This window comes from Polyergus mexicanus, unplaced genomic scaffold (assembly GCF_030449975.1).
Source record: "Polyergus mexicanus isolate NDT 795.1 unplaced genomic scaffold, iyPolMexi1.0 SCAF_9, whole genome shotgun sequence".
Taxonomy (NCBI): Eukaryota; Metazoa; Arthropoda; class Insecta; order Hymenoptera; family Formicidae; genus Polyergus; species Polyergus mexicanus.
In genome coordinates this window covers 2426637-2443134 of record NW_027223329.1, presented here as the reverse complement: position 1 = coordinate 2443134, position 16498 = coordinate 2426637, and the positions used below count along the sequence as shown (strand labels likewise).

The window sequence follows — 16498 nt, the reverse complement described above, 5'->3', positions numbered from 1 at the left end:
ATATAGATACTCGTATGTATAGCGAGAGCTTCCTTAAACTACATCAGTAATGACTTCTAAGCAGAACTATGATGACCCGGACGGAATAAATTCTGCATAAACGATTAATTGCGTATAACGGGCTTGGCTCTTACGATTATTACCGTGAAAATGACTTGTTACATTTGGATCTTTAAATCAAATAGTCGTAGTACTACTGTTGCATAAGCATAAAAATTTCGGGAGTAGTTTGTACAAATTTAAATAATAATTTAATTCAATTTACTTTATAAAATAATATAATTTAATATAATTTAAATATTATATATAATTTAATTTATAAAACAATTTTATATTTGCAATTGGTATCTATCTCTTATGAATTGTATTAATATAGTAATTCCGTCATTGACAAAATTAATAAATAAATTATGACGAAAAAATTCCATTAAAAAAGATAATTATTGTAATTATATATATATATATATATATATATATATATATATATATTAATATATTTTTTTTTAATATATAATTATATAATTTAAATATATTTTAAAATTAATATGAGACACATAAAATATAAAGAATATTAGATCTTACACGAATTATTAGTATAATTTTTATTTTGAGCATGATTTTCAGAAAAAAAAAAAAAAACTACACTGTTGTGCTATTAATAATATTGGCAGGTAAAGTTTAAAGAGAATACATTGTATTCCTGTAAATCATGGTCAACTCACGTGACGAAGTTGGCATTGTTGTTTTTTCTGGTTTTAAACATGCCATTGGATTTCTGAAAATAGAACATTCGACGTTTACTTTGATTCTATCTTCAAACGTTTTATCTAATTCGGTCCTGGCTATTTCTCGCCATGTACCTTGATACCATCTTTAGTCTTATTTTCGATAAAAACTATTCACACTTATCGTCTATTATCATTTTTCACATATTTCAATTCAAACGCTAAAAAAATATCAAATTATATAATTTAATTAATAAAATAAGATTTATTTGTGTCTACTAATTTATTCGTTTATCTCATTATTTTATATTAACAGTTAATTAATACTATAATTAATTTTTTAATCTTACTTTCTTGCAGCACCAATAATATGCCATTGCAGGACATCACAATGAGTCAAACTATGCCACTGACAAATAGTGAGTAACTACTTTGGTTATCTATATATGATTTCCTACCACACTAACTAGTAATAACAGTTATGGAATCATTTATCGTTATTAATATTTAAGATTAAATAATAATTTAAAATTGCAACTTAAATTTGAATAAAAACTACAAATAAATGGGCGGGAAAAATAATCAAGGATTTAAAAAGTTTTTTTTTTTTCCTATTCTTTTCAATGATACTTACGATACAATTAATATTTCTTTCGACGGGGAGGTCGTTCTTAAGAATAGCCGGATACAATTTTACGCTCTATAAAGGCGAAGGCGAGGCGGAAGATCGTATATTGCGAACGATTACACTCGTATTTATTATTTACGACCTTGCGTAGCGACGATTATGTATCTTGTATCGGCAGATATCTCGATGGATCGAGTCGCCACTCGAATAAGTCGTCATCGATATTGCAAACCATAATAGGGTAGCTCGATTATACTGACCTTTTCCCTTGCGCGCCCACGTTTATTGGTCATTTCCCTTAAGTAATTGAACCCCCTACCGCTTCTATTTCAATTACACTTTTAGGACTGCAACACGCAACTATGATGCTGTTAGCCAGGTCTTAGTTATGCTTTTTCTAATTGATCATCGTTTTTTATCTCAATTGATATGAGAATTAATTTATTTTTAAAGATACTTATATCTGTACAAAAGTACCTTTTTTTTTTATTTTAATAATTTTTATTTCATATTAAATGACACGAAATATCTGATGGAAGATTATTATCTTTCATATTATTACTCTTGTTGAAATGAGACATTACGTCAACTGAGTGTTTTTATAAAAAAGTCTAAAGTTTATTAAAAGAGAGATAATGTTTTATTTAATTGTTGGAAATTAATTCACAATGACGTATATATCTTTTCGATTCTAACAGCCAACATTTGCATTTGTTATTCGTTAATTACCAGGTATATAAATATGAAACCGGAATTTTTGTATAGAAAATACACGTTTATTGTATGAAAATGATAAAAAATATTTTATTCCAAGTATTGCCCATTGCTAGCTATACATTTTTCCCATCTCTCTGACAATTTGTGGATGCCACGCCAAAAAAAAAACTGTTGCTCCTTTGAGGCAAACCAGTCATCGAGACATTTTCGTACATTTTCGTAAGAAGTGAAGCGCTGCTCGGCAAGTGCGTGTCCCATCGATGCAAATAAGTAGTAATCGGATGGAGCCAAGTCTGGTGAGTAAGACGCATGCGAAAGTATTTCCCAACTAAACGCCTCAATCGTTTCCTTGATCGGTTTTGCTGTGCGCGATGGTGCATTATCATGAAGCGAAATCACTTTGCGTTGCCTTTTTTGATATTCTGATCGTTTTTCACGCAAAGCTTGATTGAAATCGATCATTTGTTGTCGGTAGCGTCATCCTCATCCAACAATGTTTGCAATTCGCTGTCTTCAAACTTTTTCGGTGATCTTCCACCTTCTTCGTTTCTCACGTCAAAATCGCCACTTTTGAATTTTTTAAACCACTCAAAGCACTGTCATTTACCAAGAGCATGCTCACCGTAAGCTTCGACAAGCATTCGATGCGATTCCGCAGCAGTTTTCTTCAAACGGTAACAGAAAATCAATGCTGTCCGCAAATCGTAGTTTCCAGGCACGAAATTCGACATGTTCAACGCTATTAAAAACTATGCTGTTGTATGAAACTTGTATCGTTGTGAGTTGAAAATCTTTATCAGATGTCAAAAGAAGAAAATGGCGCGAATGACGCGGTTTGACGGTAACTACATTGACAGCTAGGGCCATTTATGGGCAAATTCCGGTTTCATATTTATATACCTGGTATGTATGGAACTTTAGAGGTCGCGCAAAAGATGCGTAGGAGGATCACCGGCACGTGGCTCGTTACTCCTATTCGCACGATCATTCATTTTCCGTCATTATTTGCATCGTTGCGATCGATTATGCGGTCGACGTCATTACTACTGCGCAAGTGCCGCAGGTTACGTACTCGATTAGTGAGAAAATATACGTGACCGCCTATATAATTGTATCCGAAGCCGCTCGTGTGGGGCCAATGAACTTTCTCGCTCGCGATTTTACTCTAGCGAGACGACGCCGAGCGTCGTCGACGAGCATATAGTGGTCCTGCGTCTGCGCTGGACCATAGCAATATACGTCTGCCAACTTTTACGCTTCCGTTATCTCGTTCGCGAATTCTAATCCAAGAAGAATTGCCATTCTCGAAGATTCTTATTGACAGACGACACGAAAAATATATAGCGCACTTTTCAAGTTACGAGTTTATCTTTTAAAATTATAAATAAACGAAAAGATTAAGATTTAAAAAGATTCTGTATTGATGCGAGATGATGATAGATTGATCCGAAATTTATTCGAAATATCCAAATATATAAAGATACGAAAGAGCCATATAACTTAATTCGACCCAATTTTCACGATTCGCTCTACGTCATCGATTTAGCAGCGCTCGAATTACGGGCAATTGGAACACATCCGTATTTTGATTCAGCTCTCTGACGGGGTCTAAAATGGTCAAATGGTCAAGGTCATGGATACGTCGTAAATGAAATAACGTGTAGGATGGACGCGCGATCAACGTTAGCGCCGCGCCTTCTTAATCCGGCCGGGGTATGATTGTTTGTGTCGTCTGAAAAATGTCTGCCGCGATCTCGTGTTACAGGAAGCGAGCATTTATTTCGGGGGTCCAGAAGCTCGTTCGTGTCGATAGAGTAGTAGGGGAGTCGCGCGACGCGACGAAAAGCAACGCGCGTATTTATTTTTGTAACACAAAAGAGATATAATTTCGTTATGTATTTGTACACACCTACAGTTAATTTCTTCGCAGAAGTTATCGTATCTTTTAACATTTATAATTTAAAAACGTTGTTCGCAGACGTTTATTATAATTATACATATATTGTAGCGTGAATAATTTTTCTTTCGTATATTTAACGTAATTTTAAATGTTGTAATTTAAAAGTTTTTATTTTTCTTTTTTTTTTTTTTTTTTTTTTTTTTTTTTTTTTTTTTTTTTTACATTCTGCAACTTTCTCTTATCCAACAGTTGCAAATGTTATTTCTGAAATTTATGAATTTAGAAAATTGAAAACGCATTAGCATTAAGAGAACTCATGGGGGGCCATCAAACTTTGTTAAGTGACGGCCGGATCAAGTAGCCTTGACGGTTCTCAACTTCGTTCAGCATCTATTTGAATATATTTTTTTTTTTTTGTATTCTGCTATAATAATACAAATATATTTAAATTGCGATATATATGTATATAAATAAATAATATATTAAAAGATCGAAATTTCTAAATGTTTAGTCACGGGAAATAATCTTAAATACAAAAACCTAGATATTCCTTCCAATATCGTGGATTTTTGTATCTTATATTTTAAAATGCGCCACACTTTGAATATTTTATATATTTTAATATTATATATTTTGAAAATGTTTATTCTAGAAGTTACATTTTTAATGCTTTATAAAAAAAATATATACAATTTTTTTTTTTTTTCCCCTAAAACAAAATTAATTTTACGTTATATAATCATATTATAACGTAGACGTGCAGAAGTCTGTTAGAGGCATCGCAACTTACTAGTTGGGCCCCCGAAATAAACGGCGAATTTTTTTGTTTCTAATCCAAATCTATCATCGGAATTAGTTGCCAGCTTCTCGTTACTCGGAGACACACGGGCGAGGCAAATATTGTTCATTCAAAGTTCAAAGAAGCTTAAGAAGCTATTGTCGCGAATGACAGTAACACAAGGAGACGATTCACATATATAAACGACTATTGTTTGCGCTAATTTCTTTTATTAGATGCAAATCCGATCGATTCGGCACAATTTTAAACAACTCGTAGGAAACAAACTTTCTCTGTGAAACTTGAAAGCTAATTCTTAATTTTTTTTTTTTTTTTTTTTTATGAAATTATATATATTATACTTTTCTGCGATTTTTTTAGATTTTGAAGATCTTATTTAAAAAATAAATTATTGTTTTATCTAAACAAATTGAGAAAAATCTATTATTTTTCTATCGTTGGATTTAGATATTAATTTCTATTATCTGAAATTTCTACATGCTAACAAAAAAAAAATTAAATTATCAGTATTAATTGATCAATAGTATAATTAGCTGATAAAAGTGAAGAGACGAAATGCGTTCATCCTCAGAGATATTCTTATCGAAGCGAAATTGAGAGCAGCGTTTGATCGCTGACCGGTGGTGAGGTTTTAATCGTCGGCCGGACTAAGCCAGATTGGTAATCTGGAGAGAGTGACGAGTGGGAAGCCCGCGAAACGGAGACTGACCTGCCAAAATAAAGATAGTTCAAACCGTCCTGGCCTAAATGTGTCATCTATAAATACGCGAGCTCGCGCGCTTGCTTCGCGATCTACTCGCTGGCGCGAATCGATATCGCAGTTGCATTTCTGTCGAAAATTGCGAGCAAGAACGAGACATTCGTCGAGTCGCGATCGGACAGAAAATAGATTTGTTCTGGTGCGGGCACAAAGCTTTCGCGTCTCGACGTTTCTTTTTTTCCTCTTCGCTTTCTTGAGCTTCCCGGGCTTTTCAGCTTTTGTCGGCTGTTAAGATACGCGATGCGTGTGTGTGTTAGTGATGGTCTCTGCCGATGACAGTTCAAACGTGAATTCACGTATTTAATGTTGCAACGACGTTAACTTTTGCGTCTATAACGAAGTCTTCGTACTCGTAAAATGCGTTTTGCTTTTTAGAAAAAAGAAGGCACGGGTGCCATGTAGTAAATATATATTTGCATCATAATGTGTACGCTTATCGAAACATTACAAGATAATAATAAAATTTATTTAGTTTAATTTTTTTTTTTTTTTTTTTTTTTTTTTTCCTAATATTAATTGGATTCTGAAAGAAACTTTTTTTTTAATTCGCAAGATTTTATTATTATATTTAAAACTAGAAAAATTGCAAAGATAATAAATTGTTATGGTTAGAAAAAGATTATGTCAAAAATAATTCAATATAGCTGACATATATAATTTATGTAAAAGATTTTTATCCCTATGTCCTATTATCTTTTTTTCCTGAATTATATACAATAATACATGATTTTTATCTATTGATGACAATTAGAAAAATTTAGAATTCTTTTACAATAATGCTTTTGATGATGAGTGTGATTATATATATATATATATTTTTTTTTTTTTATGTTAAAAAGAAAATGCTTTATAGCAAATAGAACGACTTCGTCTACGGATAAATATATTTCATATGACAACGTGACATTTTGGGTACATAGGATATGGAGAACGTGTAGATCGTTAATTGAGCGAGATAGATCACTCGTGTTCCACGGGAGAATAATCATTTCTAAGTAACTCTACATTATTTAAATAGATTTGTCTCAAACTTACCGTATGAACTGTACGTACAAGCATTTGAAATCGCTTTGCATGTTTTAATAAATTTATTTGCAGGATTGATTTTTTTTTTTTTTTCTTCCTCGTCAATTTTGCAATTCTAAGCGAGATCTCTTTGGGCACCATGGCTTAAAAAATATTTATTACGGTTAATAGAAGTAAAAAAAATCTATAAAAAGTATAAAAATCTTTACACACGAAATGGAATAAATTAAATTTCTTTATAAATCTTAAATCTATAATAATTTTTATGAATTTTTATTCTGATTCATTTATCTTTTAATGGAGTAATATAAATCTCACTATCTCACAAATTTAATAATTTATGTACATCTTTCTTACCGAAGATAGATGTTTGTATCGTTAATTTGTATCCACCAAAAAAAATGAATAATGAAAAGTTCCATTGACAGAAGATGTTAAATCATTGAGAATTGATCGTCAATTATAAACGCGACTCTATAATATCTGTTTTATATATTAAAAGAGGCAGATTTTTAATTGACCTTTTCAGAAACGATCTGAAAGAGTATACCGTGGATGTTCGACCTTCGCGAAATATATATATATATATGTATATAACATTATGCGCGCGTCTAGAATATAATTTTAACCACGGGTTATAGCCTCGTGTCTTTTCGATCAAGCTTGTTATTCCGTGTCGCAGTTAATATTTGTGCAGCCGTCTCGTGTGAAGTCTTCTTTAGAGCGCCGGTGTGTCTCGTTCGGTCCCTTTTCGCGATTTCGTACGGATGTTTAAAAATGTAGCGACTTCAAAAAAGCTCCTTTCGTGGAATGGGATGTGGTAGGTGGCAGTCGAGATCTTTCCTTTTCTGAAGAAACTTCCAAGACGAGCCCATAAAAATCGAAGGCCTGTTTAATAAGAGAATTCTTAAAGATTTACAATCTTCCGCTGATATATATATATATATATATATATATATATTATTATTATTAATAAAAATAAAATTGAGATATTAAATGTAATAAAAAGATTATTGAGTATTGATAAATGCAGACTTTGCGATTGCGATTTTTTTAAACAATAGATTATTAAATAATTGATACGATTAAGTTCTATAAACATCACAACAACAACAACTTGCGTTAGGATTGTTTGCTTTCTTTGTCAGCAATTGCTGGTAAGTGATAAATGACCGTAGCTTATAGCTATTTGTAAAGAGCCTGCAACTAGTATCTTTTGAAAAGAGTATGGAAAGAAAAAAACCAGAAGAACTAAACGTTAACTTTTTCAATGTAGTTATACAACACACCGTTAACTATTTACAAATTCTCGTAGCTATCTAATCCATAAAAGCTTTTATGTGCAATTATTATGTACAAATTCTTTATTTTCCATTCTAAGCATATACGATCTGTTTTGTCAGCTCTAATTAACTCTAAATATTATATTAAACATTATATATGTATAAATAAGGGAATATACAATAGTAATGCTCGTCTATCATTATTTGCATAGAAAATATAATATATGAATGAATTCTGATATTAAATAGCTTGTAAATTAATAATTGGACTTAAATATGAAATGGAATAGTATCATTCAATACTTATATATGCGACAGATTATTCTGGAGAACTCTGTTTAAGTTTCAATATAAGAAACAGCATTTTTTGGCACTTAACGATGCGCCAAAATAATTTAATTTAATGATGGATGGCGACGGCGCCGCCCGATCTTGCAAGCTGGATTTGGCTGGCACTGCTTATACATTTGCCTAGATAAGCTGAGAATAGATTGATTGATCCGACAGATGTTTCTGTAAAGAATTATTTTAAAAATAGCATATATATATATGCTTATAAGAACTTTTTATATCGTCTTAAACAGGTACATAAAATTTATAAATATAATTTGTATAGAAAGATTGGTACTTAATAAAAAAGTTATTACGGTATTTGAAATTATTTAGTAATTTGTATAAGAGGATTTTATATCGTAAAATAAAAATTTCTGGACGAACATTTGAGAAAAAAAAAAATTCATATTTAAATAATTACACGAAATCTGTAAAAGTGATAATTTATGGATTTAGATATTGAAAGTATCTGAGCACGACGTTCCTTTATTTGTATCGTTCCATTTGAGACATCGAGCGAGGAAAATCGAGTATTTCAAAATGTTTAATTTCGGGTTTAACGAGACACGTAAGATATATCGCGGTTGTTCAAAATTCGTACAGATTCCATTAGCGGGTGTTGGAAATGATGCGGCCAGATCCGGAAACTGGATTAATCAAGTGACAGGGAGAAAATTGAATTTGACGGTGAACTTACGGTTTTACTTCTCTCGTCGGTTTTGCACGTGATTTCGTCACGTTGCTTTCTTTAGAGAAATCGCACGCGGATACCCGTTGCCGATGCTGTTAAAAAGAGAAAGAACTTGGCAATAAATATTTTATCTTGTATAAATAATTGATAATTAAGTCATTGAATCTAATTAGTACTTAACCTTTATGTCTAAAAATATGTAAATCATGGAGTCATGAATTAAAGCATTCGAATAATGAGACAAATCTTATTTTAGTTTGAGCTTTATTTGATTTTTGTAGAATTAGAATAATTTTATAACAATATTGAATTTGATGTAAGTTTTACATTTATTGCATTTATTATTCATTAATAAATTCATATGTGCCACATTTCAAAAAAGACAAAATTTCATAAGCTACAATAATTAAATATATATATATTTAATTATTACATATATATATTTAATATTATTAAATTATTTAAATTTTATATTATTAATATTATTTAAATATTACATATATATATATTTAATTATTACATTAATACATATATATATATATATATATATATATATATGTATGTATGGTGCGTGTGTCTTCTCTCTTCTCACTCTCTTTTTCCTTAAAAATAAGAATTAATTATCTACAGAAGGATTAAATGATAATTGTGCTGCAAAATTTATTAAATTGCATTATTATATGTAACACCTGTAAATGTAGCATTAGCGAGAGCATAAACTAAATATTCTATGAATCTGTTTCTCAGGTGGAAACATTAGAGCATATGGTGAGAACCTTCCCGAGGACAAAACCGGTGCGACAATGGCGCGATCGGGAAGTAGTGGAGGAGGTAGCGGAGGTGGCGGTGGTGGAGTTGTTTACGGTAGAACCATAAAAGAATACGAGGACGAGTTGAGCAACTTGAAGAAGGAAAATTTTCAGCTAAAATTGCGAATCTATTTCCTGGAGGAAAAAAATCCTACGAGAAGCGGCATTAGTTCGTCCGATGAGGATATAATCAAGACAAATGTGGAATTAAAGGTAGGTTGGTTATACATATAATATTGAGCTTACTTGTGTAAAAATATAAATTGTTTCTGAATAGAATATGATCGAAGAGAGGGTGAATAACTGCATTTATTGTGCCTTGTCATAAGATAATTCTATTAAAACTCTTAATTAGAGATTACTATCGCGAGGACTACTGATTACTAGACAATAAATCTAGTTTGAAGCTAACTGTCGTCCCAAAAAAGAGTAATTTTTTTACAGAAAAGAAAGAGTTAGAAAACGTAAAATAAATATTTTTATGTGATGTTTGCATATCTTACTTTACTCAAGTGAGAAAAATAATTTAATATTTGTTAATTATCTGAAATCATTTTCGAATCTTTTGCTTAATAAATTCCGTTATAATATAATTTAGATTATCTTTATTTACATTTATATTTATAATATAATAAGCATTGCAATATATCATGTATGGTATGTGTGATTTTCTTTATACCAATAAAATTTAGCAAATTTCTTACATTAATTATTAAAATTGTATTATTTTAACGATTTATTTTTCATAAATTTTTAATCGACAATAATAAATGTCGATTTTTAGGACGAGTTGGAAAAATTAAGGAAGGAATTAATGGAGAAGCAAGTTCTTCTCAATCAGGCAGCCACAGCTTTCAAATTATATGAGGAGCAAAAAGCAACGACGCGAGATCAATATCAACAATTACTTGAAACAGAGCGAGAAAAAGTAACCAAGCTTGAGAGAGGTAAATATCAATTTATACTGTTCGCTCCATTGTAAGCCTTTCCTGTGTGAGTCGAGGAAGAATATCGGGGTCTTATCATGATACTTAGAACCTCTCTTTCAATAAGGCAATCTCTCTGCCACTGAGCCTCTTTGTCGTTCCATACCACTGTATTTTCTCTGCTCCTTTACTTTTTTGCTTACATTTACACTAAGATTATTAAAACGTTTGAAAATTTTTATTTTGTAATGCAAATCATACGCGAAATTTATTCGTTTTCTGCCATATCCATTATTTCTATTTTGCGTCTATTATATATAAAGTTTTCTGCTATTTTAGAGTTAGCGGAGCTACGTGAAGGGGAGTTAGATGCATCTGCGTTTTACAAAGAAACTTTCGGTATTACTTCGGAACAGGCGTTGAAAAATGCGGAAAAATTGCGACAGATGGAAGAAATGGTGGCTTCTCTCGAAGCAGAGGTATGTTCGTATTAATAACAATTAATACATTATTTCTGCAAGATTTATAATTCTGCATCATTTCTATATATAAAAAATTGAATATATCATGATATAAAGAGTTTTTATTAATTTATAGTTATATAAAGGAATTATTTACTCATGCTAAAAATATAAATATTGCCTATTTATTGCGTAATTATTATATTGTTGAGAAATATGTTTTTATAAATAACATACATTTTTAGGTAGACAAATTATGTTGAGAAGAACGTAATGTTTTACATTACGAAAAATGTATATGTTTGCTTAGTTTTGTTAAATAAGATAAATTAATGATTAGTTTGAAATTATGTATGTCTATATATATGTCTATATATATATATATATATATATATATATATATATATATATATATATATATATGTATATAGACGTTTCTAAAGATTTTTATTTAATCAGCAGTAAAATTTATTTTAATAATAATGATATTTGATAATAATGATTTTTTCTTTGCCGCGAATAATCTCAATAGAAGTTAGAATATTTATATTCAAACAATGGCCTTATTTACATAGCGTACAAGAAGTTATTAATTCCTTATTGAATTTACTGAATCTGAAAAATTTATTAGCGAGACAAACATATCTCTTGAAAGATTTTATTAGCTCATTAATTTTGATGTTTACTGTAATGTCGAAGTTGTATCTTACATCATTTCACTGATAGATAGTTGGCTATTATATCGAATATGGCGTAGAACGAAGAACTGAGAAAAGTAGAGATAATATGAATTAAACTTTGTGTATCTCCGGGAACTATGAATAATATATTTTTTCCAATTAAGACGATAATTGACGGAAAAAGTGCTTATGATATGTGAAAAAGGATTGTGATTATTTACATGATACTTGCAACGCGATTTAGGTGAAACAGACAACTGTCACTTTGGAGGAGGAGCGCTACTGGGCGGAGGAACTTGAGAACGAGAGAGACCAATTCAGGGAGCAGTTGGATATGCAGACGCAACTGCGAGAGAAGGAGGATTATGATCGAGTGCGAAGTATTGAGAAACTGCGCGAAGAAGTAAAGGAGTTGAAGGAGGAATTGCTCAAAAGGGATTCTATTGTGCAACAGTACAAAGATGATCTCAATGAACGAGACAGGCTGTTGAAACAGAAAAATACGTTGCTGGAGGAAAAGTGTCGGATGTACGAGGAGATCAATCAAGTATCCGAGAAAAGAAAAAAGCAGATCATTCAATTGAGGACATCCGTGAAAACACGCGATGACGCCCTCGCAGAAATCAACAATAAGCATCGTGCACTGTTATCGCAGGTGAATTAAATCGATCTTCGCTTTTTAAATAATACAAAATTTTTTGCATTGTTATAAAATTTGTTACGCAGCAGATCTTTAAATTTAGGATCAAGACATTGATTGTTTTGAGGATACATTATGTATTTAACGTTATCAATGTTCTTTGTGAATGACTACTATCGTATTTAATTACCAAATATCTCTGTTTTTAATGTTTGACTTTACTAATATTAATATAATAAATATAGTCTTATATATAATGAATATGTAATCTTAAAATATAATAATTAATGTTAAATATTGTATATATATCACAAGAATTATACAATCTCAAAAAGCTTAAGCTTATTTGTGTAATTAAAGCTAAGGTTCTCTTATTTATTTTTCTATCTGTTATAATTTTTTGCCTTCTATTTTGCAGTGCGAAAACTATGGTAAGCGTTCGCCACCTAATAGCCCTTTTGCTGTAACTTCGCTTGGGACCGCCGAATATTTATCGCTGTTTGTGGGGCAGAATAAAACTAAATATGATGGTGCTTATGATCACGAATCGAGTACAAGAGAAAATTCAGCGAGTTTGAATTCACCCTTAGGCGGGGATGGCAAAGAGTTTAGGCAGTTGATTAAGGTTGATAAAATTTCTCTCTCTCTTTCTCATTGTTAGTTTCACGCAATAAGATAATCCGGCTTATATAAAAAAATTTCAAATTACAGGAATTGGAAGAGCGGGATAACGAATTGAAACGGCAGGAGGAGACCAGAAAACAATTGATATTAAAATTGTGCAATGCTCAGAAGCAGATAGAAAATTTGGAACAGAAATTGAAAAAATTAGAGGGCGAGTACGAGAAAGCCATTAGGGCGATACAGGGCTTCGTTGAACGCGAGCAACATCTCCAAGATATATATTCCCGTAAAGAACAAAGGATCTTGGAACTGGAAACGGAATTGCGTAAAGGAAGAAATAGTTACGATCTTGTTTCGTCGAAGGATCTCGGCGTCAAGAACACAGACAACTCCGAAAATGGTTCCTGCGAACAGGTTAATATTGCGAATTAATCTTGTTTGCCAATCTCTATGTTTCGCGTATTTAATCGCTTTCTTCTAACGCAGAGATTTATTTTATTGTTTCTATGACATAATATTTTTTATAGATGATGCTTTAAGATTCTAATAAGAAACTGACACTTATAACCTTTTATTTTGTGATTTTTTTTTTTTGTAATTTGCTGATATTTAATTAACATAACAAAATGAAATTTTATATATCAAGACATAATATTTGCGTATTTATGCGATTTATTATGTCGAGGATAACATTTTCTGAACATACTTCTTTAAAAAATGTACAGATTTTTTTTGTGTTATAATAATTTTAGATAAAATTGCGTTATCTGATTTATTGTTTATTTAATACTTTGTATTTTCAATGTTTTATTGAATCTGTTGATAGCAGAAAACTATCGAGACTTTTTTCAATTTTATAAAAACATGAAAGAATTTTATAATTATATTGTAAGAAAATTTCGATTGCTTTGCCAAAATATATTAAAAATAAGTACTATTATATAGTAGAAATAGTAAATTTTGGATAGTGAAGTAATGTTCCTCCTGAAGCATGTATTTATTTTTAATTTTATCATTGCTTGAAACTTGAAATCCAGTTTGTAATTATTGCAATTTGGATTTTTCTGGGAGACTTTCTTTAATTTCATCATTATACTGGTGTTAATACCATTATATGTCGGTATAGGATCAGAGTATATATAAAAAAAAAAAAACGAAATAATTATTAAATATCTGGTAAATAAGCATGGAATCACTATTTTTAATTTTTTTAAATTTTTCTTATTTTTTTGTAACCTTTTTTTTCCATAATTTTCATTTTTTTTTTTTTTTTTCCTTTTATTTTCATTTTATAAAATTTTCTACATCTTGCTTTATGTTTGCTTGTCAATATCATAGTTTTTTAGGGAGCCTAGTCAGCGAAAGATCTTCGGGCCGTAAAACGACCTGGTATCTTGGGAATACCGTGTGCAGAAGACGCGGTCGTCGTCTATTAATAGAGATCGCCGCCTCTTCTCGCAGCTTCTTACGGTCTACGAGTCTACGCGACGCGATACGCGGCAGTCTTTATACGAAAATTCATCTCGACCGATCTTAGCCGCCGCAGCCGCGGTAGCGCCGAACGAACAATATTACACGAATATACACAGTAACACGTGCAACAACGTGATAGATCCGTCACCAATCCTCCAATTTTCTTTACGAGATATCTCGAGAACGACTCGCATATGCTCCGGAAATATCGCGCGATTGATAAACCCTTGATTGATGCAGTGAGAGAAAATCGCAAATTGCTGTGTGTCGAATAAATCAAAAAACGATAGCCGAGAAAAATTGTGAAAATAGAAAAAGATTATTTATTTATTTTTAATTCAACAAGAAATTAAAGAAAAATTATTGATAATTTTATTGTGGATTTGGTAACTGATTACGATCATAAAGTGCTGTAGCACAATTCAAAGTTTAAGTCTGACGCGGCGTATATATCGGCGTAATCTTTCTGAGAAGGGATATTCACCAGTGCTGATCACGGTAGCACTGACGTAGAGTATCTATTCACGAGTCGATTGTTGCTTGTGTTGTTCCGATTCGGGAGTTAAAAAGTTCAACACAACTAAATATGTTCTCTTGTCTATGTGCCTCAATGCGGATGGAGGTAGGTATAATATTGTCAAATGCTGTTCTCGGTATTCCCGTTAAGGAAATATACTGACTGTGCTTAACTCTACTGGGCTCCCTTTTTATAAAAAGTGTTCTCTCAGCTCCAGATATTACAGATCAAAAAATGATTTATGTTAAAATGTCAATGGTTATCGAGATCGATGAATTAATTTAGAAATTAATTATAGCAATACATTTTCGAATAATAAATACAATCTTATATTATCTTGCTCGTGTTGTATGAATTAAGTAACTTAAGTCATCGGTGTCAAATCTATAATATAACAATTATTGATCTTGAAATTTTTCAAAATATAAAGTATAAAGTATAAATATAGAGTAAATAAATATAAAGTATAGAATATAAATTTGTTATTAAAATAAAAATTTCGCCAGCTTCTATCGTAAAATTTTGAAAGTCGCAAAAGTCCAATTGTTTTAATGGAATTAAAATATATTTCTTATATCATCTTCTCTATATACATATATTCTTTGTTCTATGTTTTATATATATAAGAAATATATTCTTTTATTTTTTTTATTCAAACAGAATTTATATATTTCCATTATAATATTTCCTACGATTGAAAATGGTAAAATATGCATACTTTTATCCAAGGCTATATATGTAAATTTTAGAATGGCATATTTCTTCTGTAGCGGAGAATCAAGAGAGATTACAAAAAACATATTTTCCTTTTAGGGACCGGCGATTGTCACACTCGTACCACCGCGATGTTGGTCTAAGAAAACGAAAAATTGACGAATGTATAACCGTTTCCCTGTATAAAAATTTGTATTTTGCATGTAACATCTTTACAATTAATTCTCTTTACCGCTTCTCAGAAATCCCGCTTCTTACACACTATATATACATCGATTTTTTGATTTGATGTAATCGAAATTATACATTCGAATAAAGTATCTTCGGTAAACTTAATGTTTTGAGTTTTATTGACGTAGAACGATACTTTATGCTTGCAGCAACGTTTCGAAGAAATGGAAAGCAAGATCAACGACCTGCGGGACCAAATCGAGACAATAAAAGCTGAGAAGAGTCTCTTAGAGAAACGGACGCAAGTCGAGTCTGAGGTACAGTGCAAATATAATTTATTTTTCATATTATGATATTTTGCATGAGATTTCATATAATAATAATAAAACAATTAATATTTTGTGTATAAATAAATAAATAGTAAACAACGTATAATAATTGAAAGATATATCTTATATGCCTATTTTTTTAAATTGAATGTTTGCTAATTGTATATTTCGTTAATTGTTGCATCTATTTTTTTTTTTCGGTGTATATATAATTATTCAAATAATTTAAAATAGAAAGCAAAATACAGTTTAAATATATACCATACAATGTTTGCGATATTCTAAATGGAAA

The 16498-nt window shown here is 30.8% G+C and overlaps 1 protein-coding gene across 7 annotated transcripts in view; it reads left to right on the top strand.

Moving 5' to 3' along the window:
• The window catches only part of Cnn (phosphodiesterase 4D interacting protein centrosomin), a 30616-nt gene that overhangs the window by 9323 nt on the left and 4795 nt on the right, over nt 1-16498 (top strand). For 5 of the 7 annotated variants that reach the window (XM_070302194.1, XM_070302193.1, XM_070302192.1 and 2 more), the window contains 8 exons: nt 1086-1144; nt 9610-9884; nt 10456-10618; nt 10937-11076; nt 11983-12393; nt 12797-13003; nt 13090-13416; nt 16087-16194. In XM_070302194.1, the coding sequence (XP_070158295.1) occupies nt 1086-1144; nt 9610-9884; nt 10456-10618; nt 10937-11076; nt 11983-12393; nt 12797-13003; nt 13090-13416; nt 16087-16194 (1690 nt within the window). Of the gene's footprint in view, nt 1-1085; nt 1145-5649; nt 5669-7220; nt 7376-9609; nt 9885-10455; nt 10619-10936; nt 11077-11982; nt 12394-12796; nt 13004-13089; nt 13417-16086; nt 16195-16498 lie in introns of those variants that run through there. The other 2 variants (XM_070302197.1, XM_070302195.1) reach the window with 2 other exon arrangements.